Source organism: Rhinopithecus roxellana, chromosome 16, assembly GCF_007565055.1.
Source record: "Rhinopithecus roxellana isolate Shanxi Qingling chromosome 16, ASM756505v1, whole genome shotgun sequence".
In the NCBI taxonomy this organism is placed as follows: Eukaryota; Metazoa; Chordata; class Mammalia; order Primates; family Cercopithecidae; genus Rhinopithecus; species Rhinopithecus roxellana.
In genome coordinates, this window is record NC_044564.1 from 34,525,856 (window position 1) to 34,553,081 (window position 27,226).

Below are 27,226 nucleotides of genomic sequence, written 5' to 3' on the forward strand. Positions count from 1 at the left end.
ATGACAAAATTCTGTAGACTAAAGAGAAATGGCACCAGATCAAACTCACATCATTAGAAAATAATAAAGAGCTTCCAAAATGGTAAATATCTCTGCAAATGTAAAAACTACCTTTTTTCTTCTTAATATCTTTAAAACATACATGACTGGATAAAACAAAAATTGTGTTGTAATGTATATAGATGTAGATACACATGACAATTACAGCTGAAGAATGGCAGAAAAAATTTAAGATTCTAAATTTACATGAAGTAACAATAATAATTCTAAGCAAACTGTGAAAAGTTAATGACATTTACTGCAATCTTCAAAGAAATTACTTCTTAGAAATGAAAAGAGGTATAACTAAAAAGCCAATAGGTAAATTAAAATGAAATTCTAAAACAAAAATAAATAATCCAAAATAGGGTAGGACAGGAAGAAAAGGAATAAAACACATAAAAGATAAAGAGAAAATAAAATTGCAGACCTAAATCCAATCAACAACTACATTCAATGTTAACAGACCAAATGCTCAGATGAAACACTCAGACTGTCAAACTGGTTAAGTATTTTTTTAAAAAGATCCAACTATATGCTATCTACAGAAATCATACTTCGGATTCAATGACACAAAAAGGCTGGGAGTAAAAGAACGGAAAAGACTGTATCATGCAAAACAACAACCACAGGAAAGCTTGAAGGGTTATACTAATATCAGACAAAATAAACTTCAGACAAAGAACACTACCAGAGATAAAGAGAAACTTTCCATAATGATAAAGGGGTAAATCATCAAAGACATCAAATCATGTGAACGCAATTGATTATCTTCACAAGACCCCTTTAGAGCCCTATCTAAAAGTGCACAGTTCCCAGGACACAAGCCTCATCTTTCTCACTCTACATCTCCTTCTAAGGAAACTTAATTCCACCCCTGTTACTTTAACTATCAATCTGTTGGCTCTTAATCCTGCTCTTCATTTAGAACTTCTTTATAAAGCATAAGATTGTATAAGCAATAATTATAACACTGTATTGCTGGGATTCTAATATGTATAAGCATAACATGTAAATCAATAACAGCATAAGGAGTGAGAAGGAAATGAAGCTATACGGGGAGTTTTGATACTGACTGGAATTCAGTGCACTGCAGTACACTGTAAAAAGATGCACGTTTTAATCCTTCAGGAACCACTAAGAAAAGACCTACAATTTCTTAAAGTTAGATAACACAAAAGCAGTGAAAGAATGAGAAGAATGTAGAACACATGAAACAAAACAAATAGCAAAATGGCAGATGCAAATCCAATCATATTAATAAATGCATTAAATTGGAAGCACTAAAACAGACTAGTTAAGAAGCAAGATCCAACAATATGCTATCTTCAAGAAACACACTTCAGATTTGAAGGTACAGACAAGTTCAAAGTAAAAGACATGAAAATGGTACGATATGCAATGAGTAATCATTAGGCAGCTGGAGTGGTGATATTACCATTAGACAAAATGAACTTTAAGTCTAGAACTATTATGAGACAAAAAGCAATATTTCACAATGATGGAAGAGGCAAACTATCAGGAAAATGAAACAACTATAACTATATACACAGCTAACAACAGGGCCTCAAAATACATTAACCAAAACCTGCCAAAATTAAAAAAATAAATACACAATTTGATAATATTTTAACACCTAACTCCTACTAATTAACAGAGCACCTGGATAGAAAATCAACAGTGCATAAGAAATCTGAACAACACTATCAACTAACCTGACCTAATTGATATGCATAGAACAGTTCGCGCAACAAGAGCAAAATACACATTCTTTTCAAGTAGGCAAGGAACATTTTTCGGGAGAAACCATAAACTAAGTCATAAAACAAGTCTCAAACAATTCCAAGAATTGAAATAATTCAAAGTATATTCTCTGGCCACAACAGAATTAAATTAGAAATCAACAGAAGGAAATTTAAGAATTCCTGAAATATTGGGAAATTAAACAACACACTTCTAAAAAAACCTATGGGTCAAAGAAAAAAAATCACAAAGAAAATTAGAACATATTGTCAACTGAATTAAAACAAAAATACAATATATCAAAATTTGTAGAATGTAGCTAAAGCAATGTTTACAGAAAAATCTATGGCTTCGAATGCCTCCAGTAGAAATAAAGGTCTCAAAATAAATAATCTAGACATCTACTGTAAGAAAATGGCAGGCCGGGCGCAGTGGCTCATGCCTGTAATCCCAGCACTCTGGGAGGCTGAGGCGGGTGGATCACCTGAGGTCAGGAGTTCAAGACCAGCCTGACATGTTGAAACCCCATCTCTACTAAAAATACAAAAAATTAGCCGGGTGTGGTGAGAGGTGCCCGTAATCCCAGCTACTCAGGGGTGCTGAGGCAGGAGAATCACTTGAACCCAGGAGACAGAGGTTGCAGTGAGCCGAGATCTTACCATTGCACTCCAGCCTGGGCAACAAGAATGAAACACTGTCTCAAAATTTAAAAAAAAAAAAAAAGGCAAGGAAAGAGCAAATTAAACTCAAAACAAGCAGAAGGAAGAAAACAATAAATAAAAGAAGGAAATCAATGAAACAAAACAGAGAAAATCAATTAAACCAGAAGTTGGTTCTTTAACAATATCAACAAAATTGACAAACTTTTAGCTAGCCTAGGGTTTCCGAACCTCATTCCTTGACATTTTGGGACAGATAATTCTTTCTTGTGGGGGGCTGATCTATATATTACAAAATGTTCAGCAACATCTCTGGCTTCTATCCAACAGATTCCAGTAAGCCCCACTAAAAAAAAAATTTACAACTAAAAATGTCACCAAACATTGCCAATGCCCCTGGGGGGAAAAGTGGGGCAAACGCAATCACTCCTGGTTGAGAACTAATGAGCTGACCAAGAAAAAAGAGAGGGCACAATCAAAATCAGGAATGACGCTCCCTACTCTATAGAAACTAAAAGGATTATAAGGAAAGATTAGCAACAACCATGGGCCAACAAATTAACCATTTGCATGAAAATAGATAATATAAATGTTTCTAGGAAAAAAGCTAAAGGGAAATTGCAAGAAAGAACCATGTTCACTGTACATAAGCAGTTAACGAGAGGCAAATTATGGAAATTTATAAGTTAACAGTGTGAATAAAATGTGTTGTAGGGGTTGGTTTTTTATATCATTTAAATATATAAGTAGTATATGATTGTTGCAACAATTTTAAAATGTCTGAAACAAAATTAGCTTACCTTATTCTCCTCCATTCCTATCCCATCAATATAGTTACAGCTAACAATTTGATATGCATCCTTCCTTTTATCTTTTGGCCTGGCTCATACAAATATTACATACAAATATAATGGTTTATTTTATACAAAAAATGAGACTACACATATTTTGTACAAAAATGAGACTATACACATTCATAGTCATATGAACTAAAGAATCTTGCTGTACATAATATACTAAATTTCAGCCTCCAAGGAGTGCATATAGTTACACATTTGAACTGTATGTTTCAATTATAATTTTTTTTTCAGTGTTTACAATAAAGATTATAGGAACTCAGCCATGCCTGTTTCTTTATGTATCATCTATGGCTGTTTTTGTGCTACAGGGCAGAGACTGTATGGCTCACAAAGCCTAAAATATGTCTATCTGGCCCTTCCCAGAAAACACTAGCCATTCCCTGTCTACAGCAGTAGCTCTCAATTTTGGAACCATCTGAAAAGCGTTAACAATAAGATTTAATTAGTTTGGGGTAAGCCGGGTGTGGGGGTTACAAGAGTCCCCATCATAAATAATGTATTATTCATAATAGCTGCATAATATGACTATAAATTTCCAGTTGGGCTATATCAAAAACTATTCACACATTCTCTTAATGATAAACATTTAAGTTGTTTCTTGACCTTTGACATTACAAATAATGCCACAATGAAGATCTCTATACTCTCTCTAACTAGCATTTTTATTTCAGTTAAAATATATTTCTTGGCCGGGCACAGTGGCTCACACCTGTAATCCCAGCACTTTGGGAGGCCGAGGCAGGCAGATCACCTGAGGTCAAGAGTTGGAGACCAGCCTTGCCAACATGGTGAAATTCCATCTCTACCAAAAATATAAAAAATTAACCGGGTGTTGTGGCATATGCCTAGTTGGCGTAATCCCAGCTACTCGGGGGACTGAGACAGAAGAATGGCTTGAACCGGGGAGGTGGAGGTTGCAGTGAGTCAAGATTGCGCCGCTGCAATCCAGCCCGGGCAACAGAGTGAGAGAGACTGTCTCAAAAATAAATAAAATAAATAAAAATAAAAATTATACATACATATATATACATTTCTTAAAGTAAAAATCAAATACCAGGTGCTGGGTCAAATACCAGGTGCAATTTGTTTTAGTACACATTGCCAGATTATTTTCTCCAAGTTTGTAATAATTACTATGCCTCCAACAGTATATGAGAGTACCCTCTCCCCATGCCTTCAACAGCACCAAACATTGTCATTCTAATTTCTGTCAATCTGACTAGTGAAAGATATCTTTGTTGTTTTCATTAGCAGTTCCTGAACTGTAAGGGAGTAAAGAAAATTTCTGTACATTTCTTGGTTGTTTGCATTTCTTTTTTCAACTATAAATTCCAAACTTTTTCTCCCAAATGGGTAGCTAACTGGATTATCCTATAAAGGATGGGACAATCTTTCACTACCAACTTATACTGTGTTGGTTGGCTACTTCTAGGCACTATATACAGAGTCACGAGATTACACACCCCAAGGGACAGTATTCGGGAGTTAGACTCCAGTGGTGGCTGAAAAGGTGGGAAGAGGGTCATTCTCTGACAGTGGTATGGTTAGGAGTATTTTCAGTGGTAATGCTGGAGTAGGGGCTTCTAGGTTGTGACACAAAGAAGAGTCTATCGTGGTAGGAGCCATGGACAAAAGTGTTTATCTATAGGTCTGAAGGATTCATTTTCTTTTGCTTTTGTTGGGTTTTTTGTTTGATTTTTTCAAGGAGGAGGTATTTCACATGACAATGCAGTAAATATACCTGGCACCTTTAATTTTGCACTGATACAATGAACATCCTTGTTCATTAGTTGCCTTCGTTAATAAGTACAATATTTCCAGAGCCTGGAATCCAGTACAGTGGATTTCTTAATTCAAAGGTACAGGTATTTTAAATTACGTGAGAAACAATGGGGTGGTGTCAACTATCCCCTAAATGCATGGGCTACATGGGAGGAAGTGAGCAAAATAAATAAAAGTGTCTATGAACAAGAAAAAGGGTGAACAGATACCGAGCTCTTGAAACAGTAAATGCCTGCCAAACATCTTATTTGAATGACCTAAGCCTCCAGAATAATGAAGTTTTTAAAAATTAAATAAAGTTTATAATTATTGAACCTTAATTCTAACAGAAATACCTTTTATGTGCATTGTTAAATATTAAAGCAGCTGCTGGTTTTCTCTTATTTAAATCATGCACAGTTTTTAGTCTTACCAAAGTCCTTTTTACTATCTATTAAGATAATCAGGTGGATTTTATTTGACCTGTTCAGATAATGTTATACTGACACATTTCCTGATATTAAACCATCTTGCATTACTGAAATGAGTTCTTTTTATTTTTTATTTTTTATTTTAGATGGAGTCTTGCTCTGTCGCCCAGGCTGGAGTGCAGTGGGGCAATCTTGGCTCACTGCAAGCTCCACCTTCCGGGTTCACGCCATTCTCCTGCCTCAGCCTTCCAAGTAGCTGGGACTACAGGCGCCCGTCACCACGCCTGGCTAATTTTTTCTATTTTTTAGTAGAGACGGGGTTTCACAGTGTTAGCCAGGATGGTCTCAATCTCCTGACCTCGTGATCCACCCACCTTGGCCTCCCAAAGTGCTGAGATTACAGGCGTGAGCCACCACGCCCAGCGAAATGTGTTCTTTAACAATGATACTCATATTTCCATGTATAGACTTAATTCCCTAATGTTTTATTTGAGCCTTTTCACATTATGTTCCTAAGTACAAAGTCAATACTATTTGTGTACTCCGTCAGGGTTTTGAAATCAATTTAGTACTATTACCATCATAAAATATAAAAATAATGTCTAATTACAGAGGACATTTATAGAACATTTTAAACATTCTTTTTATATGCTTCTCATGTAAATCTCATGACAATCTCATGATATTTGTGACCTCTACTTCAGAGATGGTATAGCTATTATACATTCTAGAAATTCAATAATTTCCCTAAGGTACCCAACCACTAAATGGTAGAGCTTGAATTTCAAAGTGAGGACCACATAATAACCAATATTCTATGGTACTTGATATCTTTTTGCCAAAAATCTGTATCAAATAGCACTGGAATTTGGTACTGTCTGTAAACTGGAGGGTGGCAATCATATATAAGTAAAATTGTAATCATTATTAGAAACAATGCTTTGAAGATCAAGTTCCTCCAGAGTTATTCAGTTTTCTATTCTTGAGTCAATTTGAGAAAGTTTGACTCTTTTTTTTTTTTTTGAGACGGAGTCTCGCTCTGTCACCCAGGCTGGTCTCAGTTTACTGCTGAGACCTCTGCCTCCCAGGTTCCAGCGTTTCTCCTGCCTCAGTCTCCCGAGTAGCTGGGACTATAAGCGCATGCCACCACACCCAGCTTCTTTTTGTATTTTTCAGTACAGATGGGGTTTCACCATATTGGCCAGGCTGGTCTCGAACTTCTGACTTCGTGATCTGCCTACCTCGGCCTCCCAAAGTGCTGGGATTACAGGTGTGAGCCACCGGGTCCAGACTGAAAGTTCAATTTTTGTGGAAAATCAACCATTCATTAGAAGCTTGAACATTTTTAGCATCCACTTTTAAAGAATTTAAAAAGCATTTCAAAAACAAAGAAGAGATCAATGTTTACCTTGACTCTGAGCCAGATGAAGAATTTTTGATGTAACATATCGGGCAGTGTCTGATTCTGAAGGTTCAGCATTGATCTTCTCCAGTTGAGCCAGGAGTCCCACGATCCTAGAATTATTGGTAAGGCTAAAAAGAATGTAGGATGTTAGGGCACATTCTAAATCAATGGTGTAAATTCAATACTATAATGATCACTGTTTAAAAAACAATTCTATTCTTTTAAAAACAGTAAGCATTTACACACTGCACTTCCTTACTCTGTTCTATAGCTTAATATTGTTAAAATTCTACTGACTTAAGTGAGAAACACATTCTATTTCAGAAAACCACAAATCACAAATATCCCCTCAACCCTGTTCAGTAACCTTACAACACATCCTGGAAAGTTCACGTTTCCACTCTCAAAGACTTTTTACACTTACTCTGCTGTCCTCAAAACTCTGATAATCCTTCTTCCCATCCCACTCCATTCTCAGTTAGTGCCCTGCTTCACAACTGGTATAAATCTAGCAAGAATACACTCACTTTCCTGTCACCAAATCCTTAAGCCTACCTATCCTCCACCTATGTTCTTTCTTCCCTGTTCCTATTTATCATACAAATATTTGTACACAAGCCGGGCGCAGTGGCTCACACCTGTAATCCCAGCACTTTGGGAGGCCAAGACAGGTGGATCGCTTGAGGTCAGTTCGAGACCAGCCTGGCCAACATGGTGAAACCCCATCTCTACTAAAAATACAAAAAAATTAGCCAGGCGTGTGGCACCTGCCTGTCATCCCAGTTACTTGGGAGGCTGAGACTGGAGAATTGCTTGAACCCATGAGGCGGAGGTTGCAGTGAGCTGAGATTGTGCCATTGCACTCCAGCTTGGGTGACGGAGCAAGACTTCATCTCAAAAAAAGAAAAACTGTACATATGGTACTCATCTTGGTATTGTCAATATAGCGTAAACAAAACAAGCAAAAATTCCTACCCCGCACAGAGTGTACATTCTTATGGTGAGATGTGGGGAAAAGAAAGAAAGATCAGCCTGTTACTGTGTCTATATAGAAGGAAGTAGACATAAGAGACTCCATTTGGTTCTGTATTTGAGATGCTGTTAATCTGTGACCCTACCCCCAACCTTGTCCTTGCAAGAGACATGTGCTATGGTGACTCAAGGCTTAATGGATTTTGGGCTGTGCAGGATGTGCTTTGTTAAAACAAGTGCCTAAAGGCAGCTTGCTGGTTAAAAATCCTGCCTGTCCCTGGGCAATGGAACATCTCGGTGTAAAACCCATTGTGTGCTTTGTTTACTGAGCAAGGAGAAAACCGCCTTTAGGAATAAGGCGGGACTTGCTGGAGCAATGCTGCTAAAAGGTTTATGGAGAGTTTGCATGTGCATCTCAAGGCACAGCATTTTCCTTTAAACTTATTCATGTTACAGGGATTTTTGTTCATATGTCTTACTGCTGATTTCCTCCCTACAATGATCCTATTATCCTGCCACTTCCTTTTCTTTAAGATGGTAAAGATAATTATCAATAAATACTAAGGGAACTCAGAGACCGGTGCCGGCGTGGGTCCTCTGTAAGCTGAGCGCCGGTCCCCTGGGCCCCGCTTTTCTTTCTCTATACTTTGTCTCTGTGTCTTATTTCTTTTCTCAAGTCTCTCGTTCCACCTAACGAGAAACACCCACAGGTGTGGAGGGGCAGGCCACCCCTTCAGTGAGAAACAAGTCAAATAAGCAAATATGTACATTTTATATGTTAGGTGATGGGAAGTACTATGTGTTTGGATGAACAGAGGCAAGATGGCGCACTTCCGGGTTCTTCATCCCCCCCCAACTTTTCCCGCGCGCGCGAAAATCCAGCCAGCAACCCGGGAAGGTGCAGACCAACTAGGCATGCGCCAGGTGATGTCAATCTGAAGAGACCAAGATTTACCTGGTCGCACCTGTGGAACGCCCCCTGACACGCCTGTGCCCCGCCTATTGCCCTCCCACTCCTAGAAAAGCCGCTCCGGAGGCACGCCACGCGCGGCCTTCCTCAGTCCTCCACTCCTGTCGGGATGTTAGGACTGCGGGAACTCCGTCCGAGAGCTGCACGGGACTCTGGGGGCCCCTTTTGTCGGGGGGCCAACAGACCTCTCCCTACCCACCTTCTTCCCTTGAAGCTAGGTGACCAAAATAAACTTGCAGTTTTGCTCCTACCCTTGCCTAGTCGCTTGTTCTTTTGTACCCGCTCTGGTGGTCTTAGAAAAACAAAACAGTTGGTGCCGAAACCCGGGAGGAAACCCCTCCTCAGGCCTCTAAGGGTTGAGGAACCTCCTCCTGCTCCCACGCAGCAGACGGACCAGGACCTGAGACCCGCTTCCCTCACTCCCATGGCCTCTCTGGGGTAAGTGCCCTTGTCTCCTCTTTACCTCCCTCGGCCAGAAATCCTGCGCAGGTCCGGGGTCCATTTGGAGCCACCAAGTGGCTCGGGAGACCCGTTCAGGACGGAGACGTCCGCCTGAAGGTAATCTCCACTTAGGCTTCAAGAGCCTCTCGTCTGTCTCTGCTGGTTCCAAAGGACGCTTTGAAGCCAGGCAGGGATCCATTCCCATGTCCATTGGGTCCATTGTGTCGGTAAAGAGGAAACAAATGGGAAACCCCCAGTCCAAATTTCCAAAGAGCACCCCCTTAGGGTGCCTCCTAGCCAATTTAAAAACCTTACAGCTTGAACAAGACCTTAGGAGGAAGCGGTTAATTTTCCTTTCCACTGTGGCGTGGCCCCGATACAAACTAGACAATCAGTCTCAGTGGCCACCAGAGGGCACCCTAGATCGCAATGTTCTGACCGACCTCAGCAATTTCTGCCAGCGGCTAGGCAAGTGGTCTGAAATTACGTACATACAAGGCTTTTGGGCCTTACGCTCTCGTCCCGACCTGTGTAGCCGATGCTCTTTGGCCCAAGTTATGCTAGCCAAGGACGCCGGCTCACAGGAACCCGAAAAAGAGGAGTCTTCATTCCTTTCTGTTCAGCCGGAGGATCTAGGCTTTCCCTCACTTCCGCCCTATACTTCTCCTCCCTCCGCCCGGGCTCCTCCTTCCTCTTCCTTACCTACTAGTAATCCACTCAGTCCCGTGCTTCCTTCGGGGCCCCCAACTGGCTGTCTTGAGTCTCCTGTCTCTGCACACACCCGCTCTAAGTGCCCTGCTGATGCCTCCATTCCTGCCCCACACCCTCCTACAGTGTTAGCACCTTTGCGAGAGGTGGCTGGGGCGGAGGGGGTAGTCAGAGTACATGTCCCTTTTTCTTTGGCCGATCTTTCCAAAATTGAAAAGCGTTTAGGGGATTTCTCAGCTAATCCCACCGTCTACATAAAGGAATTTAGATACCTTTGTCAGGCCTATGACTTGACTTGGCATGACCTCCTGGTTATCCTAACCTCCACCCTAAACCCTGAGGAGCAAGAGCGCATCCTAGCGGCCGCCAGGCAGCACGCCAACCAACTACATTTAACTGACGCCACCATCCCACTAGGGGAGCAAGCAGTCCCCTCGGCAGACCCGGACTGGAACTATCAAGCAAACCAGCCTGGGCGCCGTAGGCGAGACATAATGGTTCAGTGTTTGTTGGCTGGTATGCAAACAGCCTCAAACAAAACTGTAAATTTTAACAAATTAAAAGAAATTATTCAAAATCCAGAAGAAAATCCAGCCGCATTCTTAAATAGGCTGACTGAGGTTCTAACCCAATATACCCGGTTAGATCCGGCCTCCCCCACAGGGGCCACCATTTTGGCGTCTTATTTCATTTCTCAATCAGCTCCTGACATTCGTAAGAAACTTCAGAAGGTAGAGGATGGTCCTCAGGCACCAATACAAGACCTGGTTAAATTAGCCTTTAAGGTCTATAACTCCAGAGAGGAGACGGCTGAGGCAGTGCGACAGGCACGCCTCAAACAGAAGGCCCAGCTCCTAGCAGCGGCTTTACAGCCCAGTTGTAACCCCAGACCAGAGAGCACATACTCCGCAGACTCCAAGGCCACGAAAGGAGCCTGCTATAAGTGCGGCAAGGCGGGACACTATGCCAACAGGTGTCCGCAAGGTCCCCGAGCCCCAACGCAGCCTTGCTATAAGTGCAAGGCGTCAGGACATTGGGCCAGTGAATGTCCTAAGCCTCGTCCACCAGCAACCCCCTGCCCTGCTTGCCAGCAGGGAGGACACTGGAAGTCTGATTGCCCCACCCTGAGAACAGGTGCTGCGTCTCCACGTGACCCCCTTTCCCAGGATCCTGGGAGCTCCTTCCAGCTCCTACATCTGGACGACAACAACAACTGAAGGTGCCGAGACTCGGGGACCCCCATCACCCTCGCCGAGCCGCGGGTAACTCTCCTGGTAGCGGGTAAGACAATTGATTTTTTAATAGATAGCGAGGCTACCTATTCTGTTTTGCCATCCTTCTCTGGATCTAGCCTTCCATCCAATATCTCTGTAGTAGGAGTAGACGGAAAGCCATCCACCCCACGAAAAACTCCACTCCTTAATTGCTGCCTGGCCAACAACTACTTTGCGCACTCGTTCCTCATTATACCCTCATGCCCTACCCCCTTACTAGGCCGAGACATCCTGAGCACCTTAAAGGCCTCCATATACATTCCCACCAACTCATCCACTCCCCTTCAACCCCCTCATGAGCTGTTGCTCATGCTTTGTGCAAGTGCACAGGCTCCTCCTATGTCGCCCCCAACCCCCATCTTCCCTATTTCTGTACACCCTCAAGTGTGGGACACTTCCACCCCGGTCATAGCTGCTCACCACCCACCAGTTCTCGTCAAGCTCAAAGATCCCACTCGTTTCCCAAACCGCCCCCAATTCTCTCTCTCTCCGACACATCTACAAGGTTTAAAGCCAATTATCACGCGACTACTTAGCCAACATATTCTTGTCCGCACACATTCCCCCTGTAACACTCCAATACTTCCAGTTAAAAAGGCAGATGGAACGTATAGGTTAGTACAGGATCTTCGGCTAGTCAATGAAGCCACCCGTCCCACGCACCCTGTAGTTCCCAACCCTTACACCCTTCTGTCCCATATCCCCACCAATTCTACTTATTTTACTGTGCTAGACCTTAAGGATGCTTTCTTTACCATACCCCTACACACAGACTGCCAGTTCCTTTTTGCTTTCACATGGGAGGACCCAGACACACATACCTCCACTCAACTGACGTGGACAGTCCTCCCACAAGGGTTCCGGGACAGCCCCCATTTCTTTGGTCAGGCCTTAGCAAAAGACCTTGCCTCCTGCCCTCTCACTAATAGCAAAGTTCTGCATTATGTAGATGATCTCTTAATCTGTAGCCCTACCAAACAAGACTCTCTTCTAGACACTGCAACTCTCCTCAACCATTTAGGCTCATTAGGTTATAGAGTATCTAAACACAAGGCCCAAATTTCTTGCCAAACCGTCATATACTTAGGAATTGAAATCACCCCAACAACCCGGTCACTAACTACCGACCGCATGGCCCTAATACGTAACCTTCTTCCCCCTCAAGATGCAAAAGAAATTCAATCCTTCCTAGGTCTAATAGGTTTCTTCAGACATTGGATCCCCAATTTTGGAATCCTAGCCAAACCTTTATATGCCGCAGTTAAAGAAACCCCACATGGGCCTCTGTCCAACCCCAAGTTAATCTCGACTCATTTCACCCGCTTAAAAGCTTGCCTTCTCTCACAACCCACTCTCTCACTGCCTGATTTCCAGCGTCCCTTCCAACTCTTTACAGATGAAAGGCAGAAAGTGGCAGTTGGTCTCTTAGCCCAGCCTGTCGGTAACACCCACCGTCCTGTGGCCTATCTATCCAAACAGCTAGACCCAACTGTACAAGGCTGGCAACCCTGTCTGCGTGCGCTAGCAGCGGCAGCCTGCCTGACCTAGGAAGCAAAAAAGCTCATTAGAGGCAGTAATCTAACAGTCCTCTCCACACACCGTCTTCAGGATCTCATCTCTCATAAAAGTATTAGCCACTTAACTCCATCCCGGCTCCAACTTTTCCATCTCTTATTCATAGAAGACCCCACTGTTACTTTAGAAGTTTGCTCCTCTCTAAATCCAGCCACTTTACTGCCAGGCTCTCTTAAACCATCCCATACTAAACATTCTTGTCCTGAGGTTCTGGAGGCTCAGCCCCCCAGCCACCTACACTTGCATGACCAGCCCCTTCAGAATGCACAACTAACCCTATTTGTGGATGGCAGCTCCTTTATCAACCCTCAAGGAAACAGACAGGCAGGATATGCAGTAGTTACCTCTTCCACAGTTTTAGAGGCAAAACCCCTACCACAAGGGACCACATCACAGCAGGCAGAACTCACTGCGCTAACCAAGGCACTCCTACTATCAAAAGGAAAAACAGTAAACATATACACAGATTCTAAATATGCTTTTCTAATCGCACACACTCATTCAGTCATCTGGAAAGAGAGAGGGTTTTTAACCACCAGCGGTACCCCTATTATTAACAAAAACCAAATACTCAAACTACTAGATGCACTGTCGGCACCTTCCAAGGTAGCCATTATACATTGTAAAGGGCACCAAACTTCATCTAACCCGGTAGCAGCTGGCAACAATTTCGCTGATGTCACTGCCAAGTCAGCCGCCGGATTTTCCACTCCTAAGCCTCCTTCTGCCTGTTTTCTCTCCCCCCAGTATGCCCCTAATTACACTCAGGAAGAAAAGGCTAAGCTATTACAAAATCCAACAGCCAAACTAGCTACAGGTGACTGGATCTATATTGATAACAAACTAGTTATTCCTGAAACACAACTCCATACCATTCTAACAGACACACATAATTCTTTACATATAGGACCCAAAGCCTTATATGATTTCCTAAATCCCCTCCTCCACTGTCCAACACTACAAAAACACTTACTTACAATCAACCAGCAGTGCTCTACCTGTCTAAAGGCAAATCCTCAAGGCGCATTGCGTAATCCCCATCCCAGCCATCAACTCAGAGGACACCAACCAGGTGAAGATTGGCAAATTGATTTCACACATATGCCAAGACATAAAAAATTCAAATACCTCTTAACCCTTGTGGACACCTTTTCCGGGTGGATCGAGGCCTATCCTACCACAGGAGAAACCGCTAACATTGTTGCCTCTATACTCACTGAACATATTATTCCTAGGTTTGGCCTCCCGGTCACTCTTCAATCTGACAATGGTCCAGCATTCATCTCTAAGGTAGTCCAACAGGTGGCAGCCCTCCTACACATCACCTGGAAACTCCACATCCCTTATAGGCCTCAGTCTTCTGGTAAGGTAGAAAAGGCTAACGGACTCATCAAACAGCAGCTCACCAAACTCTCAATCGAAACCCGGCAGTCGTGGGTAACTCTCCTTCCCTTAGCCCTGACCCGGCTGCGGGCAGCACCTCGAAGCCCAACAGGCCTCAGTCCGTTCGAATTAGTCTACGGACGGCCCCTAACCCTCCAACAAATACCTTCCCTGCCAGCCCCTTTGGCGAACTACCTCCCATATCTCACTCTTCTCAGACAACTCCTAAGACAACACGCTGAGTTAGCACACCCTCCTCCAACAGATGCCTACAACCCACATCTCTCCCTCAGTCCTGGAGACCAAGTATACATAAAAGATATCCAAGCCAAAGACTTACAGTCCAGGTGGAAAGGCCCATACATTGTCCTCCTGTCTACACATACAGCAGCAAAACTCCTAGGACACACGCATTGGATTCATATTTCCCAGCTAAAAAGGGCCCCCACTGGGAACAATCAGTGGACATCAGTTCAACTTTCCCCCACTCGCCTCAAACTTACAAAACTTTCTTAACTAGTTCATGCTCCCTGACCCCTGGCGCTTAGCTCGCTTTCTCACCATCCTCTACATAAACCTATCAGACTTTCAATACATAACCCCAGACCCATATCTACCTCCAGACAATAGTCCAGAGCAGTGGTTCTCCCGTCTCCTAACCTTCATCGAACATCTCCACTGCCCAATTCTTCCTTTCCGTTATTCAACTCCAAATTCATCCTGAGGTAATCATACTCAGGCACCCAATGGAGGCCAAAACAGCCCCCATTGAAGGCTATTTCTCGTGCAACTGATCTCTCTCTAAAACTCTTAACCATACAGCCACTAACTGATCCCTCTGTCCCCGTGTCCTTGGTCCCCAGTCTAACTCTATACAGCCAGGCAGAAGTAGCAGAGCTTTTCCAGCAACTTTCCATGCCACTACGCCACTCCCGTCAAAACGGGCTGTTTTTCCTCCCTCTAGTTATTGGAATCAGCTGAAAGCCTGGCCTCCCTGCAGCGCCGAACTACCTCAATAGCCTAAGTAGCTGCCCAAAACAGGCAAGGCCTAGGCTTGTTTACAGCTGAAAAAGGAGGCACTTGTCTCTTCCTTAGAGAAGAGTGCTGCTATTATGTTAGCAAGTCAGGCCTAGCAGACACTAACATTCAAACCCTCAAATGCTTCCATACCTCGTTCCTATACTAATACTGTGCTTTATTTTATTCTTCATCCGTACGTCCAAATGCCAACCATGGGCCCCGACCTTAACAGCGCCCCTTAACAGCAGGAAGTAGCCAGACAGACCACGGCGCCCCTTATCACTATTATCAATAAAAGGTTAAACTGTTTGGATGAACAGAGGCAAGATGGCGCACTTCCGGGTTCTTCATCCCCCCCCAACTTTTCCCGCGCGCGCGAAAATCCAGCCAGCAACCCGGGAAGGTGCAGACCAACTAGGCATGCGCCAGGTGATGTCAATCTGAAGAGACCAAGATTTACCTGGTCGCACCTGTGGAACGCCCCCTGACACGCCTGTGCCCCGCCTATTGCCCTCCCACTCCTAGAAAAGCCGCTCCGGAGGCACGCCACGCGCGGCCTTCCTCAGTCCTCCACTCCTGTCGGGATGTTAGGACTGCGGGAACTCCGTCCGAGAGCTGCACGGGACTCTGGGGGCCCCTTTTGTCGGGGGGCCAACAGACCTCTCCCTACCCACCTTCTTCCCTTGAAGCTAGGTGACCAAAATAAACTTGCAGTTTTGCTCCTACCCTTGCCTAGTCGCTTGTTCTTTTGTACCCGCTCTGGTGGTCTTAGAAAAACAAAACACTATGGAGAAAAAGCACATTGGGGGAATAAAAAGTGCAGGGACAGAGAGACAATTTTAGACAGCATGGTCAGAGAAGACCACTGAAAAAGTACCATTTAAGAAAAGGCCTGAAAGAAGTAAGTGAGTAAGCCATGCAGACACCGGCAAAAGGAGCTGTCCAGAAAAACAGAGGCGCAAGCTCCAAGACCCCCAGGCAGGAGCAAACCTGCTATGTTCTATGAACAATAAGGTGGCCAGTGTGGCTGGAGGAGACAGTGAGGAACAAGGTCAGAGCTGGGGGTAGGCATGGGAGAGAACAGAGAAAAATAGCAGATTGCTTAGAGGCCTGTAGGCCATTTTAAGAACTTTGGCTTTTACAATGAGTGAGATGGGAAATTTCTGAGCAGAAGAGTTACATGTTCTCACTTTTAACGGGCTCTATTTGGCTGGTACATTGAGATTCAAAGAACAATCCACTCATACACTTGCTCCCAGTCCCTTTCATTCTCAAAGTACTTGCTTTCTCTTTCAATTATACTTTCTCTGATCCCTCATCTATCTTTCCCCTTCAATTAATCAGATTTGTAGGTGCACAAGTATGATCTAGGAGCTCCTACCAGCGGTTTCTCTGATATTCCTCCAAAGAGAAGTATGTACTGCTCTCTCCGTTTCCCCACATATTGTTCACTTTTCAAACCACCAGGTTGCCTTCTGAACTCTTGAGATCTCCCAAAAGCCTCCTGTGGTCACTTCTAATCCCAACATATTCACATCTTTGCACCATACAAACCAGTTATCTCCTCTTTTCTTTTTTTCTTTTTTTTTTTTTTTTTTGAGACGGAGTCTCGCTCTGTCACCCAGGCTGGAGTACAGTGGCGCAATCTTGGCTCACTGCAAACTCCACCTCCCGGGTTCACGCCATTCTCCTGCCTCAGCCTCCGGAGTAGCTGGGACTACAGGCGCCCGCCACCTCGCCTGGCTGGTGTTTTGTATTTTTTAGTAGAGACGGGGTTTCACCGTGTTAGCCAGGATGGTCTCGATCTCCTGACCTCGTGATCCGCCCGTCTCGTCTTCCCAAAGTGCTGGGATTACAGGCTTGAGCCACCGCGCCCGGCCTTATCTCCTCTTTTCTTAACACACTTTCTTCTTTGGGATTCAATGACTCTATACTCGCCTGATTTTCCTCCTCTCGCCCCTTCTTTGAGATCCCCTCTGACACACCTCTAGACACTGACGTCTCCCCCAGCAGCTCTGTCCCAGGCCACTTCTCTTCACTCACTACACTTTTGTCTTGAGTGATCCCATCTAATCCCACAGCTGTAATTATTATCTGTATGCTGCTTGGTTCCTACGTTCAACAGCAGCCTCAACCTCTGATAGCTTCACCAACCTAACGAGCCCAATATAAAACTTCTGTTCCTCCTCTCAACCTACTCCTCTTCCAATCTTAACCTTCTCAAATTCACATGAATTCAGTTGCTCAACATAAGTATCTAGACTCCCTTTTCCACACTGCAACGCAATACAAGCTGTATCTCTAAAACACCTCAAATCCATTCACTTCTCTCCATTTCTACTATTACTACCCACATCCAAGCAATTTTCATCTCTCACAACCTCGTGACTAGTCTGCTTCCCTTCTTGTGCCCAATAATCCATTTCCACACAATAATTTTTTTAACTTTTTATTCTGAAGTAATTATAGATTCACAGGAAGTTGCAAAAATAGTAGACTGGTCCTTTGTAACCTTCACTCAGTTTCCCCAATGGTTACATATCACATAACTATAGGACAATATCAAAACCAGGAAAACTGACACAGTTGCTTTCCTGTGAGGGCCTTATGGGCAGCCTGTACTGGCCTGGCCGTTGGATGCTCAGAGGCCCCTTGTTTTATCTGATTCTTAGATGTTTGTTACCACAGAAAATAAAACAGAGCTACAAAAAAAATAAATCAATAAAAAATAAATAAATAAATAAAAATTAAAAAAAAAAAAAAAACCACTAAGGGTACCTGAAACCCTTTCAGAAAATGTGCAAGGCCAAAGACAATTTTCATAAAAATACTAACATATTATTTACCTTTGACATTGTGTTGACATTTGCACTGATGGTCCAAAGGCAATGACAGGTAAAGAGTTGGCATTGCAGCAAAATGAAGGTAGTGATACCAAACTGTTCTAATAGTCAATGCATTTTTCACTGACCGTTTTCACTGACTATTTTCACAAATTCACCATGAATTTGTAGTTTAAAGAGAATGCCAGCTTTACCCATGAGTGTACATCATCTTAATATTCTGTGTGCATAAAAACATTTCCGCTGCATATTGAAATATGATGGTTATCTGGGAAGAAAATACATGCAACTGTCTGAATGACAAGCTAAACCAGCCACTTTTTTCCACAGAACATCATTTTTACTTCAAAAACACGATGGACAAACAATGATTATTCAGAGTGGGATATTTTGCCAGACATTTTCTTTTTCTTTTTTTTTTTTTTGAGACAGAGTCTCACTCTGTCACCCAGGTTGGAGTGCAATGGTGCAATCTTGGCTCACTGAAACCTCCGCCTTCCAGGTTCAAGCAATTCTCCTGCCTCAGCCTCCCGAGTAGCTGGGATTACAGGCATGAGCCATTACACTCAGCTAATTTTTGTATTTTTAGTAGAGAAGGAGTTTCACCACGTTCGCCAGGCTAGTCTCGAACTTGTGACCTCAAGTGATCCATCCACCTTGGCCTCCCAAAGTGCTGGGACTACAAGCACAAGCCACCATGCCTGGCCTTTGCCATTTTCTTTTCATGGAGATAAGCAAAGTGAACCTGTCACTTCAAAGGAAACACCTAATAGATTTGTCACTGATGATAAAATTTGAGCTTTCAAGCAAAAATTGGAATTTTGGAAAACACTGATCTACCATAATGACCTTGACAGTGTCTCAATATTTAAAGAATTTTCTCATAAAATCAATGGTGATATTAACAAATATAATTTTTTAATATTGTGTAAAAAAATGTGTCAACCCAGTTCGGCGCAGTGGCTCATGCCTGTAATTCCAACACTTTTGGGAGGCCGAGGTGGGCAGATCACTTGAGGTCAAGAGTTCCAGACCAGCCTGGTCAACACAGTGAAACCCTGTCTCTACTAAAAATACCAAACTTAGCCAGGCGTGGAGGCACGTTTGTAATCCCAGCTACTTGGGAGGCTGAGGCAGGAGAATCGCTTGAACTCAGGAGATGTAGGCTGCAGTGAGCTGAGATTGTGCCACTGGACTCCAGCCTGGGTGATACAGCAAGACTCCATCTCAAAAAAAAAAGTATCAATCAACATTTACAAGATTTGCATAACTAAATCAGTACCGAATGACCAATGCATGGTGTTACAAAATCAGACATGGGTAAAAGAACTATTTTAAGTGCAAGACAGACCAACAGATTTTAATGTAACAGAGTACAAAAGTTCACTAATATGGTTTCAGATTCCACATCATAACTAACCTTTCAGACACTACCACTTACCAAGTTTTAGTGTAATATCAAGGAATATCAATTTCAATTTGAATTTCAAATAATATGGCTTTATTTCCAAAGCACATTTCCATTTAAAACTGTTTGTTCTGCATTTTAACTATTATTTTTGCTTTGATCACATTTTTACTGCTTTTCTCCAAATAGTGAACACACAGTTTTATTTTTCTCCACCATAAATCGAAGGACAACAATCTAAAAAGGCTACTAAAGCACTCCTTCCTTTACTATATATTTCTGTGCAAACCCAGATATGTCTTCTTCGTATCCTTCAACAATACAATACACACAAAAAATATGTACATTTATATATATTTACATATAACATGTAAACTCAGAAGCAGATAAGAGAATCTGTTTTCTATTAAGCCACACATTAATAAGATCTGCAAAAATGTAATAAAATATGCCACTCTTCTTACCAAATCTATTTTGTTTAGGAAAGCATAGTTATTTTTAATGCAAAAACATTGTATGTTATGCAATGGGTTTATTATTTTTAAATGAATTGATAAATATTTGCAATATGATAAATTATGGGTTTTAATTTGTTATATGATAACTATCAACAGATAAACTAATCCGCATGAACAAAAGTTTTTTGGAGTATCATTAATTTATAAGAGAAAAAGGGTCTAAAGCCAAAAAGTTTGAGAACTGCTCTTTTAGGCTTATCTTGTACATTCAGTGATCTTGATCTGGTTCTTTTTGGTGAGAAACGGTATATAAGTCACCACAATCTGTATACTAGAGAGCAAACACATCTTTTTAAAAATTTCTGTAACCCAGATTAGAGAGAAATTTGCATTCACAGAAACCAACATTCTAAAATTTAATAACTGACCATTTTGTTTTTCATTATTTTTCTTTTAAAAGGTTATCTATTTTTTTCAACAGTTAATAAAACGTCTATTCAAAATATTCAACATAACTCACAAACATAAAAAACACACTGAATAGAACACAGGTCCTAATATTAAGAGCTTGCTTTGCCAGTAACCCTGACCAGTTAAAATTAATTACACCAATTAAAATAAATTTACCACTATAAAACAACGACTTGCATCTTAGTGATTCCTTTGTGAAAATCATGCTTTTCCAAATGATGGATAAATTTTTTAAAGGCAAATAAATGGAAATAAACAGTTAAATCAATTTATTTTTATCTACGGAAGGAAAGTGGAACAAAATTATATTCCAAACTACTTCCCAACTCAGTTCTAAAATTTGTAAGACTGTTGGTTGACAATAACGTTGAGAGTCAGAGGGTGAACACCAGAGGGCAGCTCTACCATTTGACTACATTTTGGGTTTGGAAAATCTGAGGGTGGTGGGATGCAAATGAAAGAAAGCAAGCTACTAATGAAGGCAATTTAAGATACTACACTGCAAAGCAGAAGAATGTTAAATAAAGACACTTAGAGGGGGAAATGTATCTTCCCCACCTAACCCTTTCCTTTTTTTCTTTTTTTTTTTTTTTGAGACTGAGCCTGGCTCTGTCGCCCAGACTGGAGTGCCGTGGCGCGATATCTGCACTGCAAGCTCCGGCCTCCCGGATTCACGCCATTTATCCTGCCTCGGCCTCCTGAGTAGCTGGGCTAAGCGCCCGGCAAACACGCCCAAATCATTGCTTTGTATTCTTTTTTTTTTTTTTTTTTTTTTTTTTTTTTTTTTTTTTTTTTGAGGCGGAAAGTTCGCTCGTCGCCGGACTTGGAGTGCAGTTGCCGATATCAGCTCATTGCAAAGCCCCGCCTCTCGGGTTACGCCATTCTCCTGACTAGCCTACGAGTAGCTGGGAATCAGGAGCCCGCCCACCTCGCCCGGCTTAGTTTTTGTATTTTTAGTAGAGACGGTTTCACTGTGTTAGCCAGGATGGTCTCGATCTCCTGACCTTGTGAATCCGCCCGTCTCGGCCTCCCAAAGTGCTGGGATTACAGGCTTGAGCCACCAGCGCCGGCCTGCTTTGTATTCTTTAGTAGAGATAGGGTTTACCCGTGTTAGCCAGGACGGTCTTATCTCCCGACCTCCTGATCCCCCCACCTCGGTCTCCCAAAGTGCGGGATTACACACCTAACCCTATTTTTAGATGCATCAAAATAAGGCTGAGACCAACTTTGGGAGGTTCCATTTGTAATTGTTAATGTTATGTATGTAACAGTGAGAAAATTACGGAATTGAAAAAATGATCAATGTGAAACACATCAAATCAAGTTACTTCAAATGCATTTTTTTTTTTTTTTTTTTTTGAGACGGAGTCTCGCTCTGTCACCCGGACTGGAGTGCAGTGGCCGGATCTCGCGAGACGGAGTCTCGCTCTGTCACCCGGACTGGAGTGCAGTGGCCGGATCTCAGCTCACTGCAAGCTCCGCCTCCTGGGTTTATGCCATTCTCCTGCCTCAGCCTCCCGAGTAGCTGGGACTACAGGCGCCCGCCACCTCGCCCGGCTAGTTTTTGTATTTTTAGTAGAGACGGGGTTTCACCGTGTTAGCCAGGATGGTCTCGATCTCCTGACCTCGTGATCCGCCCGTCTCGGCCTCCCAAAGTGAGGGGATTACAGGCTTGAGCCACCACGCCCGGCTCAAATGCATATTTTTAAAAATAATTTCGTTTATTTATTGATAAGAGACAGGGTCTCACTATATGCTGCCCAGGATGATCAAACTTCTGGGCTGAAGCAAACCTCCCACATCAGCCTCCCAAAGAGTTGAAACCATAGGCACATGCCACCACAGCCAGCCCAAATAAATATTTTAAGGACATCATCACTCAAGTACTTGTTTCATTGTATTGGTCTCATGCTGCTTTTGATTCTTTGAGTTTATATTCAATCTTGGAGCTATTTTCCTAAAAATGTAAATTTTCTTGAATATTGCAAAAGTCCCAATGATATGCAGATATTGTCTCTGCAACAAATAATTTCCTAAGTAAGGGCAAGGGATATAAAACCTATATTCACATTATAAATAAATTGCACTACCTTTTTCACCTTACAAAGTAAATCAAATGCAGGTAATAAAGACTTCCTCATAAATACGGTTTTAAAAAAGCAGCAAAAAGAAAACCCATAAAAATATACAAAACTTTTAGAATTACACAGGATGCATGGTAGTAAAACAATTTCAAACAATATGGCTTTATTTTCAAAATGCACCTTATCTTTCAGAAATTTCTGCTCAATTATAACTATTACTCTGGCTTTAATCACATTTTTACTGTTTCTCTCCAAATATTAAACACATAACTTTGTTTTCCTCTACTTTATGTGGAATAGATTTCTTTTTACCATAATACAAATTAAAATTGAACAAATGTTAAAGTACTCATTCATCATTAAATCACTTAAAATAATAAATCGGTTACATAACATTTTTATAAATGGTATCTGTATTTTACCAAAAAAGAAAAAATTTAGAGAGAAGAGCGGCAGTGTTTTACATTACTACAAATCTCTTTTAATGTCTGGCTCAGTAGAAGACAGAGTTTCATACCTACTTCTGCATTCAATCTGTTACAGTATCACACATCATGAGGCCTCTGGAAAATAGCACTTTATAGTCATGAGAAAATGAGCGCAAATAAAGCAAATCATCTCTCAGTACTACTATTAAAACGGTTGTGACCGCATTCCTCTAAGGTCCACAGCTAACACCTTGAGTACTTCTGGGCTCGGTTATACTGCCAAAACGAACAACTCCACAATCCCCTTGGCTTATTCAACATAACGAAAGTGTAATTCCTGCTCACATCACACGTACAGCGCAAGTCAGCAGGAGACTCATTCAACGACGTAGGCTGCCAGAGATATTTTCATTTTCGCAAAACCAAGAGGAAAAAAAAGAGAGAGAGATGTGGCAAATAGTGCACTAGCTCTTAAAGCTCTCACCTGGAAATGACAAATATCACTTCAGTTCATTTCACTGGCTAAAGCAAGTCACACAGCCACAGATGAACCTCAAAAAAAAAAAAAACAATACAACCCTGCCAGGTGCCCATAAAGAGAACTAAAATATATGTGACCAGCCCTTGTGACTACCACACTAGGCATAGCCGTGTATCCAAGTCCTGGCAAGTGAGATATAGGCAGATAAGATGTGAGTCACTTCGCAAGTTTTGCTTTTAAGAATAAGATGTGCATCCTTTCTGCATTCCCACTGGCTATGATATGGTGAGAACAAGAGAAAACACCTTGGACCCAGAGATAGAAGTCACATATTCAGGAAAAGCAGAGCCATTCTGCCACCCTTGAACAACCACCTCTAGGTTAATAAAATAGAAATAAGCTTGACTATTTAGCCATTGTATTCTGAGGTATCTATTACATCAGCTTAGCCAATATCTAAACTAATACATTGCTATACATATTAAGCACACTATTTTTTTTTTTTCTTTTTTGAGACAAGGTCTTGTTCTGTCGCCCAGGCTGGAGTTCAGTGGCACAATCTCGGCTCACTGCAACTTCTACCTCTCCCAGGTTCAAGGGATTCTCGTGCCTCAGCCTCCAGGGTAGCTGGGATTGCAGGCATGTGCCGCCAAGCTAAGTTTTGTATTAGAGATGGGGTTTTACCATGCTGGCCAGGCTCGTCTTGAACTCCTGGCCTCAAGTGATCCACCCGCCTTGGCCTCCCAAAGTGCTGGGATTACAGGCACGAGCTACCACGCATGGCCTTTTTTTTTTTTTTTTTTGAGATGGAGTCTTGCTCTGTCACCCAGGCTGGAGGACAGTGGTGCAATCTCAGCTCACCGCAACCTCCGCCTCCCTGGTTCAAGCGATTCTCCTGCCTCAGCCTCCTGAGTAGCTGGGATTACAGGCACCCACCACCATGCCCAGCTAATTTTTGTATTTTTAGTAGAGACAGGGTTTTACCATGTTGGCCAGGCTGGTCTTAAACTCCTGACCTCAGGTAATTCACCCACCTTGGCCTCCCAAAGTGCTGGGATTACAGGCATGAGCCACCGCGTCCAGCCAACTTTTTATCTGAACCAAAATATATGTTTATAAAGAATTACATCAATTACTATATTGTAGGGGTGATCAAACAGTCCACATCAGGAACACCATGAACGCAACACAATGTACAAACACCGTGACAGAGGACAAAAACAGACTCTGACAGATTGCTTTACAAATAGGGAAAACAACCCTCTCCAAGTCCCCATACCCACTATTCCACTCTCTACTTCTATGAGATCAACTTAGATATACTACCTTTTACCTATCTTTACCAATAGGTCAATCAGGAAAGGAAAAAATGTGAATTCCTTTACGGGAACTGCTTCACCTGTTTCCAAAGGTTAGTGTCTGCTTTCATTACTGTATTCAAGATATTCTCAAATGTCTGTTTTTATTTCCTCTTTGACTCAGGTTGTTCAAGAGAGTTTTAAATTCAAGGTGAACAGGCTTTGTTGTTAGAAGCAGCCTGATTCGGGCCGGGTGCGGTGGCTCAAGCCTGTAATCCCAGCACTTTGGGAGGCCGAGACGGGCGGATCACGAGGTCAGGAGATTGAGACCATCCTGGCTAACACAGTGAAACCCCGTCTCTACTGAAAAATACAAAAAACTAGCCGGGCGAGGTGGCGGGCGCCTGTATTCCCAGCTACTCCGGAGGCTGAGGCAGGAGAATGGCGTAAACCCGGGAGGCAGAGCTTGCAGTGAGCTGAGATCCGGCCACTGCACTCCAGCCCGGGCGAGAGCGAGACTCCTGTCTCAAAAAAAAAAAAAAGAAGCAGCCTGATTCTTTTTGCCCCATATAATTTTATCTTTTTACCTAGCTACCCAAAAGACTATCTTTAAGGTCTAAAACTTCTCTAGAACATGTTCTGCTATCTAGCATTATGTCCTTCTCTGTGCAGTTTTCTCTGACACAGCCTGTGTGTTTTAAGTCATCATTCTTCCTTCTCCCTCCCCGCACTCAACCAGAAGTTTTCTTGATACATTTCTAAAAACATACCTTTTAAATAACACATTCTATTCTACTGTTTCCATTCCTTCCTTGGAAATTACAGTTACAAGTATACTGGACTTCTTTTTCCAGTCTTCCACATCTAACCTTTTATCTCTAATTCCTTTAATCATTTGTTTACATCCATTAAATTGTGTTCACTTTTTCCATTACTATTCTTCGTGTGTTTTACTGTGCTTTTATAGCATCTATCTACTTTCGTACTGCTGCTAATTTAATTGTCCTTTCTGTGATATTTTCTCTTCTGTTTTAAGTATTGCCAGTTCACATTTCATCTCTTCCTGCTGACTCACAATATCCTCTCTCAATCTATCTGTTTCTGTTTTATGATCTTCACAGAGGTAACTGCATCATCAGTTTTCTTATTTTTTAATTTGTAGTGAAATATTTCATAAGAATTTTCACCTGCTTCCTAAAAATGTTATTTCTAGTAACAACTCTCTGTTTCTCCTTTTTTTTTTTTTTAAACAGTACCTTTTAATTACTCATGGAATGAGCTGAATTTTCCTTGATCGGTAACTTGTATAAGTTCCTATAAAAAGATGGGAGGTGAAGGAAGACCAGGGTAGCATTTCAAATTAATTAGGTCTCACAATTGAATGGCTCTCTCCTTTGCTGTCACAGAGACAGGCTGCTTTGGATACATGCTATTGGTTTACATAATTGTTGAATAGCCTGTCTGATCTGCTTCTCTGAACCAGTCCCATCCATGAAATACTGTTCTCCCATCTCTGCACAACCCAGATACAGTGAGTTGTCAAATTGCTGCAAAACAATTTAGGGTCCACCCTAAGCCTTCAACAAGTATATCTGTGCTGGAGCTTTCTGAGCTCTGCTATTCTGAGCCCTCTGGTCCCTACGTGTACTTATCTTCACTTCCTCCCAAGTGGCTTCTGCCCAATGTCCCAGTTGCATTTGGCAGCCTTTATATGTATTGCTGAGTCTGCAGCTAATGTTTCCTAATCTTGCCAAACACTGAATTTTCAAAGAATCAGGCTGTTTAGTCCTCCTAGTTTTCTGAGTATTTTAAATAATTTCCAGGAAGAGATGGGGAAGACAGAATTATTCAATGATATTCAAACTGGAAGTTTAGATACACAATTTTTAAAGGCCTCCTGACTCTTGTGAAGTGAACGGATTACATAAAGGAATCAAGAGTAGAGGCAGAGAAGTAACTAAGGAGACTATTACAGTGGTCTTAGAAAGGGATGATAAAAGCCTGGTCAAGGTAGCAACAATGGGCATGGAGAAGTACACAGACAAGTGATTTACTTTTAGTGATAGATACAAAACACAGTATTCATGGTAGCCTGGATGAAGAGTGCTAAACAAAAAGATTGTCAAGGATGACTCCCAGATTTACGGCTTGCACTTGTGCATGGTTAGAATGTCATTTCACCAAGTCAAGAGTAACACCAGAGGATGAAAAGATCTGCAGAGGCTCAATTTGGGGAAACACATTATGTGGGAGACAACTATTAAACTCCCGGTTGGCAATACTTAACAGGCATGGAGATACAGAGGGACTGGTCTCCACTACAGATGACATCTAAATCAATAGGACTCAAATAAGATTGTCTAAGGACACTGTATAGGTTAAAAGGAGAAAAAGTTTAGGACTGAGTCCTGAGGACTATTTATAGGTCCTACAGAGTAAAAAGTCCCATAAGTAGGTTTAGAAGCAGTGGCGAATGAAGTGGGAAGAAAAACAAGAGACAATGGTACCACGGAA

The 27,226-nt window shown here is 42.2% G+C and overlaps 1 protein-coding gene across 1 annotated transcript in view; it reads right to left on the reverse strand.

Moving 5' to 3' along the window:
* The window catches only part of AGTPBP1 (ATP/GTP binding protein 1), a 204,845-nt gene that overhangs the window by 141,583 nt on the left and 36,036 nt on the right, over window positions 1–27,226 (reverse strand). Inside the window, exon 3 of the mRNA XM_010378074.2 lies at window positions 6,902–7,026. Coding sequence (XP_010376376.1) covers window positions 6,902–7,026 — 125 coding nt within the window. The remainder of the gene's footprint in view (window positions 1–6,901; window positions 7,027–27,226) is intronic.